Source organism: Callospermophilus lateralis, chromosome 2, assembly GCF_048772815.1.
Source record: "Callospermophilus lateralis isolate mCalLat2 chromosome 2, mCalLat2.hap1, whole genome shotgun sequence".
Lineage (NCBI taxonomy): Eukaryota > Metazoa > Chordata > Mammalia > Rodentia > Sciuridae > Callospermophilus > Callospermophilus lateralis.
This window is the reverse complement of record NC_135306.1, coordinates 212,034,024-212,056,360: the sequence shown is the minus strand read 5'-3', so window position 1 is coordinate 212,056,360 and position 22,337 is coordinate 212,034,024. Positions and strand designations below refer to the sequence as shown.

General features: G+C 56.9%; 2 protein-coding genes across 3 annotated transcripts; one reads left to right on the top strand and one right to left on the bottom strand.

Moving 5' to 3' along the window:
* Positions 1-414: 414 nt before the first annotated feature.
* On the bottom strand, positions 415-3,474 carry Hras (HRas proto-oncogene, GTPase). 2 transcript variants are annotated; one of them, XM_076844912.2, is made up of 6 exons: positions 3,388-3,474; positions 2,407-2,566; positions 1,981-2,159; positions 1,674-1,833; positions 1,503-1,582; positions 415-916 (listed from the first exon to the last, which is right to left on the bottom strand). In XM_076844912.2, exons 2-6 carry the CDS (start codon positions 2,515-2,517, stop codon positions 853-855), a joined length of 594 nt encoding a protein of 197 aa, XP_076701027.1. In that variant the 5' UTR covers positions 2,518-2,566; positions 3,388-3,474; the 3' UTR covers positions 415-852. The 2 variants fall into 2 exon arrangements, with proteins under 2 accessions (XP_076701027.1, XP_076701028.1); XM_076844913.2 differs by lacking the exon at positions 1,503-1,582.
* Positions 3,475-6,971: 3,497 nt separating this feature from the next.
* Lrrc56 (leucine rich repeat containing 56) lies at positions 6,972-22,022 on the top strand. Its single transcript, XM_076842971.1, is given in 12 exon segments — positions 6,972-7,145; positions 8,351-8,438; positions 9,194-9,254; positions 18,014-18,110; positions 18,181-18,381; positions 19,067-19,250; positions 19,610-19,771; positions 19,847-19,911; positions 20,110-20,249; positions 20,467-20,600; positions 21,732-21,873; positions 21,875-22,022. Coding segments are annotated over 12 exon segments (1,596 nt in total).
* The last annotated feature ends 315 nt before the right edge of the window (positions 22,023-22,337 follow it).

The window sequence follows — 22,337 nt, the reverse complement described above, 5'->3', positions numbered from 1 at the left end:
CCATGGTGCCAGGTCCCTTAATCCACAGCTGTCCTCAGGAGCTATGTTTCAAGGACCCAGAAACTTGGGAAAACTTACTTAGAGTAAGTTCCCAAGTAAGTCCAGACTCAGAGTTCCCTACAAAGGCCTCCATTCTGGGCATGGAGATGCCCCACTGACCTCAAGGACCCCTGTTAGTTAAAGGGCCACAGGGGCCTTTAGCGAAGATCCCCAGGTCCCATGGTGCCCAGAGTTCTCTGCAGACACAGTGGGCAGGCAGAGGAGAGAGAGCAAGTCCCAGCTGCTGGTAGCCTCCACCAGCTTCCCTCACAGACTATCACAGACGACAGCAAGGTGAACTGGACAGAACCAAGTGCCCACATCCTTACATGAGGTCAAGCACAGCAGCCTCCTGCCCTCAGCCAGACACCAGAGTCAAGACCACCAAATAATTTACTGTGATCGACCTGTGCCCAGCGGGGCCTGGAGAGACTAGGAGGGGACTTGGACACTGGGGTACCGGTGGCATTCAGGACAGTCCACGACAGTCTGCAAAATGTCCATGGAAGGGTCTTCGGTCACCTCTGTCCACCATCCCTGGGCTGGCTGGGTGCCAGCAGCACTTCCTTCCTTCCTTCCTTCCTCCTTCCGTCTGCACCTCCTCCCCGCATCCGGCACCTCCTCATCCTGAGCTTGGGCCGGGCGGGGCACACAGGACGCCCTAGGCAGGGGGACTGGCAGGATCGGGGAGCCCGGGGCCATCATAGTGGATGCGGGCAGCACCCCAGGAGCTCGCCTGGCCCTGCCTCACCTGGCCTCAGGACAGCACACACTTGCAGCTCATACAGCCAGGGCCACTCTCATCGGGTGGGTTCAGCTTCCGCAGTTTGTGCTGCCGGATCTCCCGCACCAGCGTGTAGAAGGCATCCTCCACACCCTGGGGATAGAGGGACTAGATCAGGGCCAGGGGGCCTGGCCAGGAGGAGACCTGAGACCCTGGAAACAGAGGGACTGGGGGAGGGTCTGCCTGGGGACCTGGCTGGAAGGAGAACCAGAGACGCCTGCTGAGGTAAGGGACTTCCTGCCTTGACCTCAACAGCATCCCAGTCCAAGATTCACTGTCCGCTTCCTCAGTCCTCCAAGCCATACAGAGTCAGGTAGGCCTGCTCACCTAGAAGCCACAAGGCTTCACTTTTAAGTAGTCCCCAAAGCTCAGAGTGTCCCAGGACCCTCCTACATGACCAGTCTGGCTCGAGGCTTCAACACCCTAACCCCAATTCTTATCTAAGCTATGGCCAATGTCCCCAGTAGCCTCACTCAGGACTCAGGACTAACAGGCGACCATTGGGTGCTCTTGGGACAGAAGGAACTGGGCCCCAGGGTCACCGCTCTGGCCTGGCTCAGGGCAGCTCTCTCCATGGACCTCCACCTCCCCTGAAGCTGTGTCAGCCCAGGACTGCAGGGCATGAGCCCAGACCCTATCCCTCTCCTCCCTCACTGCCCTGCCGTCTGGGGAGACTTACAGCGTGGGGGCCGCTGGGTCACATGGGTCCCGGGGGTCCCAGAGGGTCCCGGAGCTGGAGCCAAAGCCAGAGCGGCTGCCCTGTGTTGAGGGAGAGGGGCATAAGCACTGTTCCCTGGCTGGGCCGAGCGGGGCAAGTCCCTGGCTAGCTACCAGGTGGGGAGCTGCTCACCTGCCGGGTCTTGGCTGATGTCTCAATGTAGGGAATGCCATAGCTTCGGGCAAGATCCTGGGCCTGCCGAGACTCCACGGTACGCGCGGCCAGGTCACATTTGTTCCCCACCAGCACCATGGGCACATCATCCGAGTCCTTCACCCGCTTAATCTGCTCCCTGAGAGGGGTTAGGTGTGAGCCAGTGGGTGGGACATGAACGTGGCTGCATCCAGGACATACAGAGGGCAGGAGACCCTGTCTGGATACAGAGAGCCTCCCTGCCCACCCATGCCATGGGCTCCTGGGCTGGCCACAGGTGGCTCACCTATACTGATGGATGTCCTCAAAGGACTTGGTGTTGTTGATGGCAAACACACAGAGGAAGCCCTCCCCAGTGCGCATGTACTGGTCCCGCATGGCACTGTATTCTTCCTGGCCCGCTGTGTCCAAGATGTCCAGCAGGCATGTCTCTCCATCAATGACCACTTGCTTTCGGTAGGAGTCCTGCGGGAGGATGAGGCTCAGGGACCTGCACTCCTGCTGGCCTGGAGTTTGCAGGGTCAGTCCCTCCTTTGCACCTCTCGTGCCCCTGGTACCAAGGCTGCAGCAGCTGGGAGACAGGCCCATGCCACCTGCAGGGCTGGGGCCTAGAGCCGGCCCAGTCCTGGCTGTGTCCAAACTTAGCTGCCCAGGGCCTGTCCTGGGTTTGCCCATGGCTGCTGCCAGGCCCAGCTGAGTGATCCGGGCTCACCTCTATGGTGGGGTCGTACTCGTCCACAAAGTGGTTCTGGATCAGCTGGATGGTCAGCGCACTTTTCCCCACGCCTCCAGCGCCCACCACCACAAGCTTATACTCCGTCATTGCTCCTCAGGGGCTGCCACTCCAGGCACTGCAGGAGCTCCTGCCCCACCTGCCAAGGAGGACCATGCTCAGCCAGGCCCAGGCTACATGAAGCTGTTGGGAGGGGCATCTGAAGGGATAGGACCCCCGGTACCCAGCAGGCAGGGGCAGCCAGGTCAAGGGCCCAACCCCTCAAGTGTGGCACCGCCAACAGGGATCAAAGAGCTCCTGCCTCTCCCCCAAAACCCTAAATGGCCGAGTGAGGAAGCCGGGAGCAGGTCCCCAAGGCAGGGCTGACAGCTGAGAGCTTCTCCCAACCACGCACCCAAATTAGAAGTTGCTGGGTAGGCAGAAAGCTAAACTGGAGGCGCCTGAGGGCTGAGGCCACCCCCTAGAACAGGTCCTGCCACGGCTGGCTGCAGCGTGCCCAGGCAGGTCAGTGCCAGCCGACAACGGGCTCCTCCGGCCCGCGGCATGTTGGTGCATCCGACAAGTATTTACTGAGCGCCTACTGCATGCCAGATGCTGCCCAGCGGCAGGGGAAGGGCCCATCAGGATTGGGCGCAATCCTACAACAAGAACAGGGGTCCTTCCGCCAGGAGGGTCCCAAGAAAAAGGGCAGGGGTTCTGAGAAGCAAGCGATTGGGGGAATAGACCCAAGGGAAGCACCAGGACAGTGGGACAGCGGGTCTGGGGACAAGGCCCGGGGGATGTCCCTTCGGCCCCGGGGCCCGCTCGAAATGGCTACAGGCGCGGCGTTCCCGTGGGCCGGGCGGCGCCTGGCGCAGCGCGCAGCCCCAGGGCGGCCTGGACCGAGCAAGGGCCGCGGACCCTAGGCGCCCGCCGTCCGCACCCACCACCCGCGCCCACCTGAGCCCACGCCGCACTCACCGCTCACTGGCGCAACTGCCCCGGGGGTCGGGGCTGGGGCCGGGGCGGGGCGGGGGCGCGGGCGGGCGCCAGCTGGGCCCGCGCATGGGCTCCGTCCGCGGCGGGTGCGGCTTAGGCTGCGGGCGCCGGGCGCGGGCGGCGGGACTGAGACAGGCCTGCGCTCGCCCCGCCCTCCCCACCGCCCTGGTCCGTCCGTCAGCCTAGCGCGGCTGACCATTGGTTGCTCTCGGTCGCGCCCCGCCCCAGGGCCGCCCCGCCCCGCCCTGCTGCGGTTGGCTGAGCCTCCCGTCTGTCAGGAACCGCGGGCGGCGGGGCTTCCGGGAGAGTCTGGGAGGGCGGTGTCCCATAGGGGCCCTGGGGCCGAGCTCCTGGAGGCGTGGGCCTGAGTTCCGGGCGCCGAAGAGAACTGGGGCACCGGTGCAACGCGGGACTATTCCGGGGACAGGCGGCAGTTGCTGGGAAGACCTTGCCTGGGAGCCTCCACGACACAGGAGTGTTTGCCACCCCGAGGCCTCGGCGCCCGAAGGCGGAAGGATAGTCCGGGAGTCGGGGAGAGGTGGTGCTGAGCCTCAGGAAGGGCCAGCACCGCGGACGCCCCGGGCTTGGATTCGAGGAAGGCTGGGTTTGCCCGGTGCCCCCAGGTGGCCGCGGGTCTGCTCTCCTACCCCTCCCTGTGATGCTGAGGCCCTCACCCGCAACTTGAGCAGAGCACCCCGCGCCCCAGGTTCCACCCTGCAGCATCTCGGTGTGGCCCATTTGACGAACTGACCCGCCAGTCCAACTCTAAAGTCGCCGTGAGGAGGCGAAATGAGGTCTGCCCCCCAAACGCAGACACAGAAGAGCACTTGTCGAGATGCAGAAGACGTTTTTTGTTGGTGGGTGTGTGTGTTTCGTACCGGGGATTGAACTCGGGAGCACTCATTGACCACTGAGCCACATCCCTAGCCCTATTTTGTATTTTACTTAGAGTCAGGATCTCACTGAGTTGCTTAGTGCCTCGCCTGACCCTTGCTGAGGCTGGCTTTGAACTCGAGATTCTCCTGTCTCTGCCTTCCGAACCGCTAAGATTGCAGGCGTGCACCACCGCGTCCGGTGCAAAAGACGTTTAATATATATATATTAATTTCCAAAAAGTGCATAAGCACATGTTATCCATAGGAAAACCGAGAGGGTGGACTCAGAGGCCTACGCCGGGGGTCCAAACCCCGCTCACGTGGAGGCGGCTGGGAGGCGGCTGACAGTGGGCCGGGCGTCCCTAGCCGGCAGGCTCGCTGACCCTCTCCCGCCGCCGCGGCTCAGCCGCACTTCCCGGGATCAGTGCCTGGCGGCCTCAAGGTATCCCACCCTGCAAGAGAGCGAGAATCTCGGCGCCAGCCCGCGTAGGCAACGCGGGGTCCGGGTCGCGTACCCGGCAACGGTTGCTAGGGGGCGGGGCTCAGCCGCCGAACCGGCTCGTGAATATTTGGGTATTAAGATGAGGCCCCGCCCCGTTGCCATGGCTCCCGGGCCCGCAACCCCGCGGCGGAAAGAACACCCGGGAGTCAAGAGAGCGCTGCGGCAGAGGGGCCCAGGGCCGCGCCCCCAGGGCCGGGCACCCTGCCCACCCTTAAGGTGAGAGCTGGTTGCAACCTTGCCATGTTCCTCATGCCAGGGGGAACCTGGGCCAGGTGGCGGAAGATGACCCAGTTACTGAGCCAGTGGGGGATCCAGCCACTGCCCCAGATATCAAATATGGCCTCCTGGCCACATCGCCCACCACCCCTGGCCCTGCTAGGACAGAGGACCCCTGGTCAGGGACAAGAAGGGCCACAATCCCTGCCCCTAGACAGAAATTTTGCAGGGGCCGGGACCTACTCTGCTCTGGTGGGACCTACTCTACTCTGCCATTAGATCCGCCCCCCCCAAGATGGAGGGGTGAAGGGGCCTCAGAGCTGATGAGTCAGGATCTGGCACTTGGCTGGGATGTGAAGACTGAGAAGCCCCAGGTTTCTAACTTGCAGGGCATAGAGTTTCAGAGCGACAGGGCAGGCTGGGCACAGGCAGGACCAATATGGCAGGTTCAGGTCAGTGCATTGACTCTGGAGACAGTGACTGGGCTGGGAGTATAATATGGGTTTTGGTGCCACAACCTTCAACCACCAGGCCTTGGATTCCAAGGCGCTGATACTCAGCCCTCCTGGGCTAGCTGCTCTCAGGCCTAGAGGCTGCGCCTACAGCTGGCCGGCCCAGGGTGCAGGCCACAACACCTTAGGGGGCGAAGTGGGGCTCCTCCTGCAGGCTGGGGCTTGCTCAGGCTAGAGATAGGTAACAGGGGAGATTCTTTAATTTTTTAATTTCCAAAAAGTGCATAAGCACATGTTATGACTGCAAAGTCCATAACACTGTTTTGTGGGTATATGAGTCACTGCAGACTGGGCCACTGATGCCCACAGAGCCCAGATGTCTTGTCCCAGAGGCTAACACTGCCTTCCATTACTGCTATCAAAGCCCAGCTGACCACTACTCCCCTGGTTCGGGGTATACTTGCAGACACAAAGGAGAGCATGAATCTTGAATGTCCATAGAAAGTTAATAGATAAAAGCTGTGGTCAGAATGTTTTAAGCCTTGTTTACTGATTCCTTCCACAGAAATTTTAATGCCCTCTTCTGTGCCCTGTGGACACAGCAGGAGAGTGTCCAGCCTACGTGGGGTCCACGTCTTATGGGCGAGGCATGCACTCACCTGAACAAACATTAAATTAGGAGGGCCATGGAAGGGTCATCAGAGAAATAAATTTAGGAAGGGCAGGCAGGGTGTGTAGGAGTGAGGGGTCAGTCAAGCCTGGATGGCAGGACAAAAAGGTGACCAGGGAGAAGGACACTGAACATTCTGGGTGGGGTCCTGGCTTCACCCAAGAGATCTGAGTCCAGAGTCTAGGGCCAGGCATAGTCTTCTGTATGTTTAAGGAGAACACCTGGTGAGCCTGGCAAGGGGCCTAAGGGCCAGGCCGAATTGATGGCCCATATCACCTTTGACTCTGCTTATTTCTGGGTGCTCTGTCTTTGGCCCAGTCCAGATGGGCACAGTGGCTTGGACAAGAGCCAACCTAACTGTTTCACAGGTGTTACCTAGGGACACATGCCACTCCCCTGCCCAGGTGTTTGGCCCACAGCAGAAAGCAACTGCCTGTCAGGGGGGTCAGCCAGCGCAAGGGTAATGGGGGATGCCTGAGACCCTGGTCCTGGGCCAGGCTCAGAGACCATCAGATGAAGAAGGACCCACAGCCCAGGGCCTGGGGCAGCCTGAGGAGCCTGTGAGCAACAGCTTGCTGCTGGCCAGCAGGTCCAGTACCTCTAGGCTCACAGCCCTCATGGGGCCAACACTCATTTCATGGACCCTGAGAGCACTGGCTTGGGCAAGAGGCCTAAGTCAAAGCTAAGGGAAGGACTGTGAGGCTACCAGGTGGGGTAAAGCTAGGCCGAGCCCCTTAGGCAAGGCCAGGCTGGGACCCTGGTTATGCAGGCGTCTCACTAGGCCTCAGGTAGGAGCAGGAACAGAAGGTTGGAGGCCCTGCCCTCTGCCTCTCCCAGCAGGTTGGATGTGGATGGATCCAGCCTGGGATGGATCCCAGGGTCCTCGGCCACATACAGCCAGTGTCCATGTACGTGAGCTGAGTTGGCAGGGCCTGCACAACCCCTGCCCACAGAGCAGGTCCCTGGGCAGCCATGGGGACAGCTGCAGGGAGCAACTGTTGGAGCATCTGTCCCCTGCTCGACTGGTAAGTGTCAGAGGCCAGGAGCTCTGGCCACAGGGGCCTGCATAAGGTGACATCCTGAGCCCCTTTTCTGCTGATACCCAGCCTGCCCTCAGCCCAGCCGTCATAGCTAGGGGCCCTCTACCTTTCTAATCTTGGGACCTTCCAGCCCCCAAAGCACCACCAGCCCTAGATGGCAGATGTTCCCAGGTCCTGACAGGCCAGGATTCTGTAAGTGCTTGTTGAGACCACTGTCCTGGAACCAGAGGAGGCTCCTCACTCAACCAGTGGGTGCTCTGGTGGCAAGACAGACAGGCCATCAGAGTGAGCTCACAGAAGAGCAAGGTGCAGAGAATCAGGCTTGGAAGGGGGCTGTGCCTGCAGGCAGCTGACTGGACATGAGTGCCCCCACTGGAGTGCCTCCGTTGGGCAGTCTGGAGATGGTCTGTGGCCTGCTTTCCCAGGGCCAGGGCCCTCATGCCCCTTCCCAACCCATCAGACCTTTAGGACGAGGTGGGGGCCATGCAAGTGCACTGACTGTGCCTGGGCATCAGATGGAGTCTTCTCCCAAAACCTTGTTTGAGGACTCCCTGTTGCACCCGAACCCTGAGTTCTAGAAGATCTGCAGAGTCCTCTTGGGAAACACTGTGTCCCCCTATACAGGACCTCCTATGCATCATTGGCTACCTTGGGGGAGAGGACTCCCTCAGGTGTAAGCCTCACCCGTCACCCAGGCCATCCTTCAAGATGACCTACAGGTCTACCTCGTCCCTGAGGTTCCCACTAACCCCACAGCAGGTGGGGGCCCAGGATCTTGCAGGCAACACTTGTATTGCATACACAGGAGATACCTTGTCAAGGAGACCCAGCACAGAGTGACCAGTAGGGGCCCAGGATGTGGCTCAGAGCATGCCAGCTTGCCCACAGGTTGTAGCCAGCGTGCTTGGCAGAGCTAGCTCCTGGTGCCTGTGCTGTGGGTCTGTTCGCAAGGTCTCCTTTACAGCCTCACCCCAAGAGCAGGCCCTTCTCTGGCAGTGGCCTCCAACCAAGCCCAGTCACAACCACTACTCAGGTCACATCTACTTGCACTCTGCCAGCCAGGCCATTGTTGGCCCAGGTTAATGTGGTGATTCAGGACATGTCACCTGCTCCTGTGGGCCTCACAGAGCCCCACTGCCAAAGGTGTGACGGAAACCAGAAGGAAGTGACGCCCCTGTTGGTCTCTGCAGCGGGTCCTGGCCCAGGAGGACAACCTCCAGCTGGTGCGGGTGCTGGAAATGTGTGTGGACACCCGTGAGAGCAGCCTGGGAAACTTCGGTAAGCACTGCCTGTCCAGGGCCTGCCCAGGGCCTGCCCTGCCCCGCCTGGTCGAGGCCAGCCCCTCTGTGAAACGTCTTTCTGGCTGTGAAGGTGATGTTGGCAGACACCTTGACGGCTTGCACATTTCCTCAAGATCAGTCCCAGGACCCAGATCTGAGCCAGGCAGAGGCAGAGGTTTAGGCTGTGGTTCATGTTTCCACACTGCCCTCAGAAGGACCCTGCTCCCACACCCATGCCAGCATCGCCAAGTAGTGAAGGTTAAAACGTGCCCACCAGATGCCACACCTTGGTGGCAGGTGCTCCCAAAACTTATTTTGAAATAATTCCAGATTTATGCTGGGTGAGGTGGAGCACGCCCGTAATCCCAGCAGCTCAGGGAGCTGAGGCAGGAGGGTCGCAAGTTCAAAGCCAGGCTCTAAGCGACTTAGTGAGGCATCTGCTTTATTCCGGCTAGGCTGTGTGGGATTGTGGCCCCTCAGTGGTTGGGGAACAGAGTGCTCGACCACCTGAAGCAGGCCCCACAGAATAGGGCCCACTGACAGCTAGAGGAGCCACCCTGCCTGCCCATCCATGATGCAGGGAGACAGCTGGTCAACAGTACCACCCCACAGTGTGGGGAGATGCTCTGCCCAGAGGCTGGTCCTACAGCATTGGGGAGCAACGGGGCTGAGGGGTGCTGTGTCTGGGGAGGAGGCGTGAGTGAGGGTGGGCAGGGTGAGGGCCAGGCCCAGCGCTCCTCCTGTGACACACAGGAGTCCACCTGCCCAGCCTGGACCAGCTGAAGTTGAACGGCAGCCGTCTGAGCTCCCTTAGGTGAGTGAAGGGCCTGAACCAGGGTCCTTCCAAGGCAGTGGGTGGGTGGTGATTTAAGGGCTGGGGCAGTGGTCTGTGGGGCTGGGCTGGGACGGGGACAAGTGGCCCAGAGCTGAGCTTCAAGCTGCTGGCTGCCCAGGGAGACAGGCTCCTGCTGCTAACTCCCTGTGGCACAGGAAGGGTGATGGGACATTCTTTTGGGTGTGGGCTCCCTCCAAGGTGGGGGTGTCTCCCTAGGGGCAGGGTCTTTACTGAGGGGTCCCTGTTGAGAAGATGAGTCTGAACCCTGGCCAGCCCAGTCCCCCAGGTGCCGTGCCCCCTGGGGTCCTGTGGCCTCTGGCTCTTGGCCCTAAGGCCTCAGCCCAGTGGGTCCAGGCTGGCATACATGACTCTTCTCACCCCCATCTGTGGGAGGTACCTGCTCCGTGGGGATGTGGAGCACACCCAGAGCCTCCAGGCCTGGGTCAGGGCAAGGGTACTGGTCCTTTAGCTGACTAGCCCAAAGGTGCTCACCAACCCTGAAAAGAGACCTTGACCTGTGAGGGGCTTCTGGCAGACACCTCAAAGCACAAGACTCGAGGGAGCCTGGGACCCTTACCCCTCGCTACAGCCCTGGGGTCAGCTGCACTGTGAGGGCTGGAGCAGGGCAGGCAGCTGGTGAACCTGGCAGGGAGAGCAGGTGGGCACTGCCTGCAGCCACCCTCCCTGAGGGCCAGACCCAGACCACACAGAGTGCGCCACTCCTGAGGAGGGCCCGGCACACACCAGAGCTCCAGAACAGTTGGCTCAAAGGATGGCATTCAGATGGAGACAAGCTTTCAGTTTTTTATCTCATTGAACTGCAAAGAACAGACCAAAGAAATATCTGGCATTGTTTTGGGGTTTGAGCAAAGGAGTTTTTGTGAAAATGCTGCCTGTCTTGTGTGCCTGAGCCCAGCAACTTAAGGCAGGGGAGTTTCAGCCAAAATTCTGGAAAGTTCTCCAGGTCTCTGAATTGGCTCCACGTGCCATATCCAGTTATTTCCAGTTGAGATGATAAAGATATTTACTATGCAACCTCACTGTTGCTTTTTAATTTTTTAATTTTATTTATTTATACTGCTGTTTAGCAAATAGACATCAAGTAGAATTTAACAAAACATGCAAATATCTGAAACAGGGAAAGAATCAGAAGCTGTTGCCCTAGCCATGGCCCATAGAGCCAGCACCAGCACCACTGAACAGGAGAGACACAGGCAACCCTCCCCAAGCACACCTCGGAAACGGAAAACCAATGAAGACGGAAACTAGGAAAGACAGCGCAAGGGACTTAAAACTAAGGAATCTGTGATACCACAGGAACAAACGGGACAATCCAAGGGGTTCCAGACCTTCGATTCTATGACAGTGCGTTCTGTTCTTTGATAACTGTAGAGAAAAGTGTAGTGGCCAGGTCCAGGCACAGTGGCCGTGCTTATCATCCCAGCCACTCGGGAGCCAGACCAGGAGGGTCACAAGTTCAGGGCCCTCCTGGGCCACTCCGGAAGACCCGGTCCCAAATAAAAGGTCTGGAGTGCAGCTCAGTGGTAGAGCAGCCCTGAATTCAATTGCCAGTCCTGAAAAAGAGAAAGAAAAGAGGGAAGGGGAAAAAATGTAGCGACCCTTTATCAGATCTTGAAACTTGGCCAAATGGTGCTTACCAACTTCTACAGGTTGAAGATGAACAGGAATTTCTCAAACAAAACTGAGTAAATAGGACCACCCTCCTGGGCATGGTGGAGATGAAACATAAGCGTATAACTTAGCTATTGTAGCTCAGCCAACTGCAGCTATTGTAAACACCCCATGTCAGTATTATAAGGGCTGGAAAACAGGCCGTTTTTTTTGTTTTTCCAGAGCTAGGGACAAAACCCAGGGCCCATGCAGGCTAGGCTACCATGGAGCCATACCCCAGCACTTTTCATTTTCTATTTTGGGACATGGTCTCACTAAGTTGCCAGGCTCGGCCTCAATCTGGATCCTCCTGCCTCCTCAGTCTTCTGAGTTGCTGCGATGACAGGCGTGGACACTGCGCCTGGCAGTGGGAGATGATTGTAGTGTAGTAGTTGTCAGTTCCTCAGAAGTTGAGAGAATTCAGCCCCAGGAACATGACAGGCATGAAGACAAGGGTCCTCCACCCGTGGGCTGCCGTTACCCAGCCTCTGGCTCAGCAGAGAGAACAGAGTGTTGGCAGGGCTCGGGCACACAGCTGCCACTGTGCACTCCCAGGTGCGAAGCCAAGACCATGCTCAGGAGCTCCACAGGTGACCTGGGCAAGTTCCCTGCACCCCCACGGCTCTCGCATCTCTCCTCGCTGGGGAAGTCAGGCCTCCCTTCACTTACCCTGCGCTCGCTTTTTTGGGTGAATTCTGTCCTTCCTTATTGATTTATGGGAGTTCTTTGTGTATTCTGGGTGCACTTTAGACTTTGTAAGACTTTTCCCTCAGCCCTTCATTTTGATTTGTCCCAATCTGTCAATTCTGGCCAGAGCTCTGGTCATGCACACCCCAGGCTGCAGAAATTCTGCTTTTTCTTCTGTCTGCTGTGTGGTCTCACTCTGCCTTTCAGGCCTTTAACCCAGTGACTGCAAAGTTACCACTGACGGTGGCAGGAGGTAGGGACCAGCTTGCTTTCACTGTGTGGTGGGTCCATCTGCCAGGCCACCTGTCATTCCCTAACTAAAGTCCTGTCTGGTGCTGGTCAGGCCATGTGTGTATGCAAACACCTGCATGAGTTCCACTCCAGTTGCCACTCCACTCCCAATGCCACACTGTCCTCCGGATACGTGCCAAACTGCCCTTCTAGTCCTGAATACTTATTCTTGCACTAGAATTTACAGTCAGGCCCTTGAGCTTACATACACACACACACACCCATGCACACACTAATCTCTCTAGAATTTTAATTGAAATTTAAGAAGATCTACATGCTAATATGGGGGTTATACATCCAACACACGGACGCTTCTCCACTCATGTGCTTTTCCTGTATTTTGGAAAGCATGTGAAGCCTCTGCTGGGAAGCCTGTGGGTCAGGGTGCTCTCTACCTGTGCACAGCAGCCTGCTTGGGGAGGCAAGGCGTCTGGGCTCTACAGTGAGGGGGTGCCACAAGTCACAGTTCAGCCCAGCCAGAGGTTTGGCTCCCCTCCACAGGAGGTGTGGCCTGTCACCGTGCTTGTCCCCTCATGGGGAAGAGGCTTCTTAACCCTGGTGGACCAGTGTTGCTGTGAGAAAGGACCACAAGCCAGAGAAGGACACAGTGGGCTGGAGGCCGGACGCTGAGCTCTGGGCGCAGAGCTGAAGGTGTGGGGCACTGGCTCCACCCGGGCTGCGAGGGCTGTCTCTGCTTCTCTGCTTTGCTGGGACCCTTCTTCCTTGTGCAGTGGGAACGTAGCCCAACCTCTGGCTCCATTGTCACGTCGTCACGTGATGTGCGCCCTGCGTGTGTCTGTGAGCAGACTTCCCCTTTTCACAAGGACACCTGTCATGCTGGAGAGGGGCCTTCCCTATGACCTCACCTTCTCTGTTTCCTCTGCAACCAGCCTGTTTCCAAGTGAGGCCACCCTCTGAGGTGCTGGGGTCAGGGCTTCAGCACAGGGCTTTGGTTTTGTTGTTGTTGTCGTTTGTTTTTAAGAGAGAGATGATTTTTTAATATTTATTCTTTAGTTTTTGGTGGACACAACATCTTTATTGTATGTCTATGTGGTACTGAGGATGGAACCCAGAGCCCTACGCATGCCAGGCGAGCTTGCTACCGCTTGAGCCACATCCCCAGCCCCAGGGCTTTGTTCTTTCTATATTTTTGATCAGCGCAGTACAGTTGTAAGGAGGGGTGCATTTGCTGTTGCATCTTGGTACATGCACACAATCTGTCAATACGATTTAGCCAACGTCCCTCCCCAGCATGTCCTCCCTCCCTCTCGACCTCTCTCCCCTGGCCCTTCCTCTGCTGTACTAACCTTCCTTTGGTTTTCATGAGATCTGCCCCCCTCTTCCTTTTCATTTTTCCTCTCTAGCTTCCACATATGAGAGAAACACTCGGGCCTTGACCTTCTGAGTTTGGCTTATTTCACTTAACACAATACTTTCAAGTTCCATCCATTTCCATGCAAAAGGCATGATTTCATTTATGACTAAAACTCCATTGTGTATATACACCTCTTTTCTTTATCCCCCGTCCACCGAGGGACACCTAGGCTGGCTCCGTCGTCTGGCGGCTGTGAATGGTGTGCGTGTGTCACTGTAGTGAGATGGCTCTGACTCCTCAGGGTCAATACCGAGGAGTGGGACAGCTGGGTCACACGGAGCCTCCCTACTGATTTCCACGGGGTCGTGCTGATGCACAGTCCCCCCACAGTGTAAAGGGTTCCTCTCCCCACATCCTCCAGCATCTGTTGTTCACACCCCTGAGGCTGCCCTCCCGACTGGTGTGGGCCACAGCTCAGTGAGGTTCTGAGCTGCATTTCCCTAATTGTCAATGATGTTGAACATTTTCCATCATTTGTTGCCCATTTGAACTACGTCTTTTGAGAAGTGTCTGTTTAGCTCATTTGCCGATTTATTAATTGGTCATGTGGTGTCGATTTTTTGAGTTCTTTTTAATGTTCTAGATATCAGTATGTCAGAAGAGCAGCTGGCAAAGGCCTCCTCCCATTCTGTGGGCTCTCTCCACGGTCCTGATGGTCTCCTTTGCTGTGCTGGAGCTATTTAATTTGGTGCCGTCCCCTTAATCGACTCCTGAGTTTTAGGGGTCCTGTTGAGAACGTTGTTGTCTGTGCTTAAAGGCTAGAGTGTTGATCCTGTTTTCTTCTAGGAGTTGCATAGTTTCTGGTCTAATTTGGAGGTCTTTTGATCCACTTTGGGTTGATTTTTGTGCAGGGGGATAATCGGTCTTCCCAGCGCCCTTTATTGAAAAGGCTGTCTCTTCTCCAATGTATGCTTTGGGTACCTTTGTAGAAAATCAGATGGCTGCAGTAGTATGGATTTGTCTGTCTTCTATTCTGTTCCGTTGGTCTATGCCAGCACAGGACTTTGTGGGACATTCACTCAGAGCAGAGAATGTGCCCCTGTCTCCTGAGAAGAATAGGCAGAACAAATCCCAGCATTCTTCTTCACGCCCTGTGCCAAGAGCCACAGCACACACAGTGTCCACTCCAACCATTGGCAAGGGAGTAGGCCTGTGACTGCAACAACCAGAACCCCCACACTGGGACAGAGTTGGGGGGCCCAGTTCCTCTAAAGCAGCGTCTCCAGAAAGCCAGGACTGAATGCGTCTTCACAGCACAGTACGAATGGCATCTTGAATAGAGTCTTGTTTCTGTTGTATTTTTGTTTACTGCAAATATAGAGAAATGCTATTTTGACTTAGAATCACTTTCAAAAATCAAAAGAAACAGCCAAGCATGGTGCACACGCCTATAATTCCCTGCCCCTCCCCCCCAAAAAATCGATAGAAGCACTTTGTCTGTCTTGATTGTGCTGTATTTGACAGTCTTGCTGAGCTCCTGTCCTCGTTTCCACATCTGACCAATCCATCTGGGGCTCCTGTGTGACTGTCGTAGCAGCCGCAAATTCTGTAGCTCTGGCTCTCCATTCCAGTCCCAGGCTCTGGCTGCTCATCTCCAGCCAGGCCATCAGAACCGTGTTGACAGTGGCACAGTAGGTCCTGGCTGGCTCAGGGTTGTCAGCACAAGAAGACTGGGCAACCTTCACAGAGCAGCCAAGAACCTTGATTCAGGAATGGAGTCGTGGTTCTAATGGACCCACTCTCCTGGTGGAGAATGAGCCTCTGAACAAAGGGGGGACTGGGCTCATACAGGTCACGGGTGATTTATTCAGCGGGTCAGTCTAGGCACTCGGGAATTTGGGTTTGGGGTTGGGGGGTCAGCACCTGGAGAGGAGTTATCTTGGAAGAGATGAGTGTTTCCAGAGACTGTCACTCTGGGTTTGAAGGAACACTTCTCCCGGATTGCTCTCAGAAGAGACAAAAGTTATCAACGTATGCCTTTCTTTTTCACTTCCTTCTCCCAGGCCTCACTGTTTGGGGTTTTTTCATTTTCCATATCTGATAAGTGTGGCAGGGGGCACATGACCCCAGGTGAAACTGCCCCCCAGGCCACGGGTACCTGGAGTTCTCTCAGTAGATGTAGTGGTGGTGATCCATCCTAGCGCCCACATGGACACTACTGGACTGTGCTGGGTTGTTTTAAATTAACTGTGATGTTAAAAGGACACTGACTGAGAAGTTTCCCGTCTGTTTCCATGAGTACTGGTTCTGTTATTTCTTACTACTGTACTTTTCTGGTTCTGGAATCAAGAATTGACTCATGAAGTGTCTCTTCCGTTTTTTTGGTTCTTATTAAAGTTGCTCTACTATATTTTATTACTGGATTAAACCCAGGGCCTCATGCATACTAAGCAAGTGCTCTACCACTAAGCTACATTCCCAGTCCCCCTTTCGTTTGAGGCAGGGTCTCGCTAAGTTGTTGAGGCTGGCCTCAAACTTGTGATCCTCCTGCCTCAGCCTTCTGAGTCCCTGGGATTATAGGTGTGCACCATCACACCCAGCCAATTCCTCTATTTTTTGAAACTTCTTGAATGAAAAATTATCTTAAAATATGGAAATTATCTATTCCAGGATGCTTTTAATATATTTTTTTTAAAAAAATATCCAGCAAGCCAGTTTTATTAGTGTTTTTTTTTTTTTTGAGAGAGAGAGAGAGAGAGAATTTTTTAATATTTATTTTTAGTTTTCAGCAGACACAACATCTTTGTATGTGGTGCTGAGGATCAAACTGGGGCCGCACGCATGCCAGGCGAGCGCGCTACCGCTTGAGCCACATCCCCAGCCCTTTTAATATACTTTTAAAATTGGTTCAGAGCTAGAGATTCCTAAATGACCATTGGTCTAACCCGTTCTCTGTCACTGCTGCTTTTCTAGTGCTCAGAGCTGCTGGACAGGCCTTTTCACGTGGTCTCTGCTGTCTCACATTCCGGCTGGGGCTCTCATCGCGCTTCTTTTTAAGCTGTCTGGATTTATTTTTTCTTATTGTTGGTCATTTGTGGAGGTCTGTCAGGAGAACCTTCTTTGGGCTGCCCGTTGTCCCTTGTCCCTGTGTCTCTGGGGCTCCTGGGGCTGGGGCTGGTCCAGCCTCACTCCATCAGACCTTCCTTCCTGGATCCTTCTGTCTCTAGTGCCCTGAGCGAAGGCTTGGCTCAATTGCTCTAACCCTCCTGGCTTTTTGATAGATTCATTCAAAGACCTGGATTTCTCTTCACTTGCTACCTTGGGCAGGACCCACAAATGGCCTATGTTTTACTTCTTGTCATTAGTTCGAAGTATCTCATAATTTTCCTGTTATTTGATCCAAGTTGTTCCCTGATACTCATTCCTTTATGACAACAGAAGTCATGTGACCACCAGAAAAAAACAAGGTCACCCACAGCCACCCACCAGAATGCTCTGAACCATAGGTCACTGCAGGCTCAGAAGGGGTGGACCCAAGCAATAGAGCTCCCAGGGATCCGGACAACCAGCCACGCCTCAGGAAAGGCAGTGTAACCTGGAAGATACGGGTGGGAATGCAGTTCATGTTGATGAATGGAGTTCAGAAGGATCGAGAAAGGGAGATAGAGAAGATTCATGCACAGGTGAATTTCTGCAGAGATGAACTGAAACAAGAAAACAGAAAAAATCATGTCAGGAATTCAGGACACTTGTCAGAAGTCAAAGCAGTCTTTCATCTGCAGTTGGAGAGGAGGGACATGTCCAGCACTGGCTCTGAGAAGCATCCTAAATGAAATTACTGGACTTCCAGGCAAAGGCAGGAATTTGGGCAGATAAGAAAAACAGAGATCAAGTTGCGTGTAAAGACAAAAGTGAGTCTTTCCTCAGATTTCCCCATGGAAACCCCTGAAGCCAAAGAGGGTGAGAGGAGACCCCTCCCATAGGCCCAGGCAGGGCAGGCTGCAGCCTCGGAGGGAACCTGCCAGGAGTCAGAGCTGTGGAGTCTGAGCCTCCTAAAGGAGGTAGCTGGCACAAATGCCAGCAAGGGAAGAGGTGATGGAAAAGCCATTTAAAGCAAAAGACAGGACCAACGATAAATTTACAACTGAAAGAGAACAGAGCAAGTGTGGATATCAGGAAATATAACACTGCAGGAAAAGTAAAAAGCCCTGACAGGTCACCAGGACACAGGGTGGGCGTGACCTCACGAAGGGGAGCCAGGAGCTGGAGGGAGAGGCACGCAGCTGCCTAGGTGCGGAAGAGTCTCGCTGGTTCACAGAGAGCGCTACACTGAGGAGGCTTTGCGTGGAGAGGAAGGGAGCAGACCAGCACTGCAGACCTGCAGGAAGAGCGTCCCCTTGGGCAGAGCGGCAAGTGGGCCCCTGTGATGTGCTGCAGGGACGCAGGGAGGCCCTGGGGCTGCAGCAGACGCTGGACAGGAAGGGACTGCAGCAGGCACAGGTAGGGCTGGGTCAAGCTGTCCAGGGTGGAGGCAACTCCCTTGGGCCAGGCCCAGACCCTCCAGTGGTCAGAGCAGGTGGGGGACATTCTGACCATGCCAGAGACCAGAAGGGGCAGACAGGGAGGGGGACTCTGGAGCCCCTTCCTCAGTCACAACTGTTCCTGTGCTTAGGGGGAGCCAAACTGGGGGTTGGGCTGGGCAAAGGCCTTCTCTGGCCAAAGACAGGGCCCTCCAGTCCAGGACAGACTGACCGTCCTGCCTTGCCTTCTGCAGGGACCTCGGCACCTCTTTGAGACACCTGCAGGTGCTGTGGCTGGCTCGCTGTGGCCTGACAGACCTGGATGGCATTGGCTCCTTCCCCGTGCTAAAGGTGGGTCTGCAGCATCTGGGGTGGGGTTGGGCCCGGGTCAGACCCAGCTGAAGTCCCCACGCCAACCCAGGAACTCTACGTCTCCTACAATGACGTCTCGGACCTGAGCCCGCTGTGTCTGCTGGAGCAGCTGGAGGTGCTGGACCTGGAAGGCAACAGCGTGGAGGACCTGGGGCAGGTGTGCAGCCTGCGGCTGTGCCCGCAGCTCACCACACTCACCCTGGAGGGCAACCCGGTGTGCCTGCAGCCAGCCCCTGGACACTCCAACAAGGTGTGCGTGCTGGGAGGGGCCCACGGGCCAAGGGCCTCTGTGTCCACTGCATCCCAGGGCTTCTTTACCATGAGCTCCACCTTTTCTATCACTGGAGGCCTGAGTGCGGCCAGGCTACCTCCTGAGCCATTCCACCAGACCCTACGAGGATCACACGTGCATGTGCCGTGCCACCCAACCCATGCCCACAGCCTGTGGGGTACGTACACAGGTCACCAGGAGCCACCCAGACCACTGCCCCCACAGGCCCACCACACCAGAAAGGCGTGCACTCACACAATGGGCCTGTGTGTGCTCTGCGTGAGACTGCCACATACACACCACAGGCCTGGGGAGCACTGGACCCTCAGGCCCTGACCCCACCCTGCCCATCCCAACAACTGCCACTTGGTGGTGCTACTTGCTGGACCAGAGTCCAGCCAGTGCACAGTGGCTGCTCAACTGAATCAGAAACCTGAGCCCAGGACCGCTTGGTGGGCCAGAAGGCATTGCTGGACTCTGGCATGGGTCTGGAGAGTGAAGGCATATCCTGGATAGGCGAGAACTCAGTCCCTGTTGTCCCTAGGGTCCAGCAGGGTCACCCTGACCCCTCTGTCCTGCCCCACAGGGATCTGGGGCTCTAGGACACAAGTGGCCTAAAGGGCCCTGGGACCCACGCCTGAGGTCCCCTCCCTCTGTACTGTAGGCACCCCAGGATTACAACTACAGGGTGGAGGTGAGGAAGCTCATCCCCCAGCTACAAGTGCTAGATGAGGTGTCCACCATGCACACTGACCTGCCTGCCACCCAGGAGCTGAGCCAGGACTGGCTCATAGTGAAGGAGGCCATCAAGGAAGGCCGAGTGCTGGACAGTTTCCTCCCCCGACGAGGTAGAGCAGATACCCCCTGGAAACCTTGCCCTGTGCCGCAGTACCCCACTCCAGGAGAGGTCTCCCCTGGACCCCAGGCCTCTCAGAGGTGGAGAGCTACACCTTGTGCCCTCCCCCAGTCTTAACCCCTGGCCCCCAGAACATGCACATTGGCCTCCAGGCCGGGATGCTGTCCCTTGGTCAACACCAGTAGGCCTCTCTATTTATCACAGAGGGAGGAGGGTTTGAGTTTGAAGGAAGGGACCATCAGAGGCCAGCCTTAGGGCTCACAGATTCTTAGGGGTGAGAGCTGTGTTCTGTGGGCTGGGGCTGGCCAGCTGGCATGGGCCCTAGTGACCTCTGTTTCTGACCTTGGGCAGATGTTTCCCATGGAGCCATGATCCGGAGACTTGATCCAGCATTCTCCCTACCTGAGACCCAGCCCTGGGCCCTGTCCCTGCTGGTTCCTGGGGGCGTCCTGCCTGAACGCCTGCTTCCCAAGGACATGGCCCCAGAAGACCACACCAGCAACCTCACTCATGGTAACTGACCCACCTTGGCCTGACCCCACCTCCCCCTGACCCCAAAGCAGACCCATCACATGCCCTGTCCTCCAGGTGCTGGCCAGGTCCTCTGCGGGAACCCCACCAAAGGCCTGTGGGAACGTAGGCGTCAGAACCAGGTACACCTTCCACCCTTCAAAGTGGGTGGGGACCGTCCCACCATGTACCAGCATCCAGAGTCCCTCCCCCACACAATGGACCATCACACAGAGCCCCTCCTGCACCAGGCACCAGGGTCCAGGGCTCCTGGTGTGTTATACCCCTGGCCACTGCCAGTCCAAGGCCAGGGTTCCCAAACCAGCTCTTTTCTTCCTCAGGACTGGGCACCCTCGGAACAGCTACCTCCATACAAGTCACATCTGGCCACCAGCCCCTCCACCCCAGGGCCTGGCCCTGCAGACACCTGTGACCTCCTAACCATGGTGGGGCTTCAGGCCTGGAGGAAGCTTGGCCTGGGGTAGGTGCTCCTCCCCTGCCCACTCCTCTCAACTGTGCACCCTTTCTGTTGTGGGGGCTGGGGCTGGGGCTGGGGCTGGATGCTTGACTGTGCAGTCACTGGACCCCAGATGATCTGAGTTGGTCACAGAACCCTGAGGCTGGTGGACCATCTCACTCCCACACCATCTGGAATTGGGCCCAAGAGGGGCTGTAGCTTCCCTCTCTCCCTCCCTCAGTCCCCAGCCCCACAGGCAGATGGAGTCCCAGCAGGAAGGGGCTGCAGCCCCCCAGGACCCATGGAGGGCCCCTGAAGAGCAAGAGGACCAGATTGGACCCAAGACTGTCCCTAGTCCCATGAGTCTGGCCTCAGGTACTTTCCCCACAGGTGGGTGATCCACTTGTCAGGTGCTGCCCACCTGGGGACAGGAGCCCCAAACCTCAAGATCAGCCTGTGTAGGTGTGGCCCATTCCTCAGCTGGGCTCTGGGAGGCCACTGGACCTCAAGGCTGCCTGGGCTGGAGGAGAGAAAGTCCTTCCATAAGGGGTATGACCAAGTCCAAAGGAGTCTGCACCAAAGAACGAGGCATACTAGGTGGGGACACAGAGGAGCCAGGGCCATCTATAAGCAGATGTACCACTGGACATGCCCAGTTCTCATGGGCGTGAACAAAAGGCCAGGAGTGGGAGAGAGGCCCCCAGGCCCTCTGGGAGACCAAGGCAGGGAAGGACCCCCCACCTCACCCCAGACAGGACCCATGCTGGGCTGAGGACATGCCGAGTCAAGCCAGGCAGGGCTCTGGCAGAGGGACCCTGGATTCAGAGTGCCCAAGACCAAGGCAGAAAGGCCCTAAACCCAGATCAGCAGGCAGACCTAAGGAGGGACAGGCAGGGGCAACAGGAGCAGAGACTTAAAGGTCAGCAGAGCAACTCTCAGGGTAGGGGACAGGCTGCCCTCCATGGGCTGGGGTTGATACCCAGGCAGGGTGCGCGAGATAGCCAGGAGGGAACCACAGCTGAACAAGGACTGCAGGGCTTTAAGGAAGGCAAGCGGGGTGGCCAGAAGGAAGGGTAGCTGGAGTATGAAGTAGGGGCAATATGGGACAGTGCCAGGTCCAGGTGGGCACTGGGTGACCCTTGACACCTGCCTCACGCTACAACAGAAGATTAGGAACTGGCCTGAGGTCATTAGCCTGTGAGCTGAGCCTCAGGAATTAGAACCAGATGACCCAAAGCAGAGTCCAGGCTTTGTGGCCTCTTTGCCTGCCTTAGAGGGCTGGTCTAAGCAAGATGGCTGGGGGACATAGCTTCCCTGAGGAGCACAGGAAATAGGGCAGAAGGGGTGGCATGGGAGGAGGGGTGCTGCCACCTATGGGGGCCATGGTGGGCACTGCAGCCTGTGGTGCCACCTCCTACCTACCTCTAGACTGCAGGACCACAGACATGTCAGCCTACTTGTCTGACAGGGCCTCGCTGACGTGCTGCCTTGTTTCTTGCTTCCTAGAGCATTCCAGAACCGTGGGCTTTCACCTGATCCCTTCTGCTCCCAAGTGCCCAATGCCACCTGACTCTGGAAGCAGCTCCCCCAGGGGGTCTGCAGTCCTGTCTTTCAGAGGGCGAAGGCTCAGAGCACTGGACAGCCTGGGTGGGAGCCCTGGAGGTAACCTCAGGCCTCAGTGCTTGAGCCCAGGGGTACCCAGACCCAAAGCCAACAGGAGACCCAGCAGCCAGACATCCAGGCCTCTGCTACCTGCTCCACCTGAACCCTACCACCCCCACCCACTCCCTCCCTTAGTGTAAGCCCCCACCAACTGCCAGGTTCACCTGGACTGGGGCCAAGGGGTGCCAGTGAGGTCCTGGGAGCCCCAGGAGGGCTCTGTCTTCACAGACCCTGGAGCATCTAGGCAGGTGTGGGTGGAGAGTGGGTCTGGAGCATCTAGGCAGGTGTGGGTGGAGAGTGGGTCTGGAGCATCTAGGCAGGTGTGGGTGGAGAGTGGGTCTGGAGCATCTAGGCAGGTGTGGGTGGAGAGTGGGTCTGGAGCATCTAGGCAGGTGTGGGTGGAGAGTGGGTCTGGAGCATCTAGGCAGGTGAGGGGTGGAGAGTGGGTCT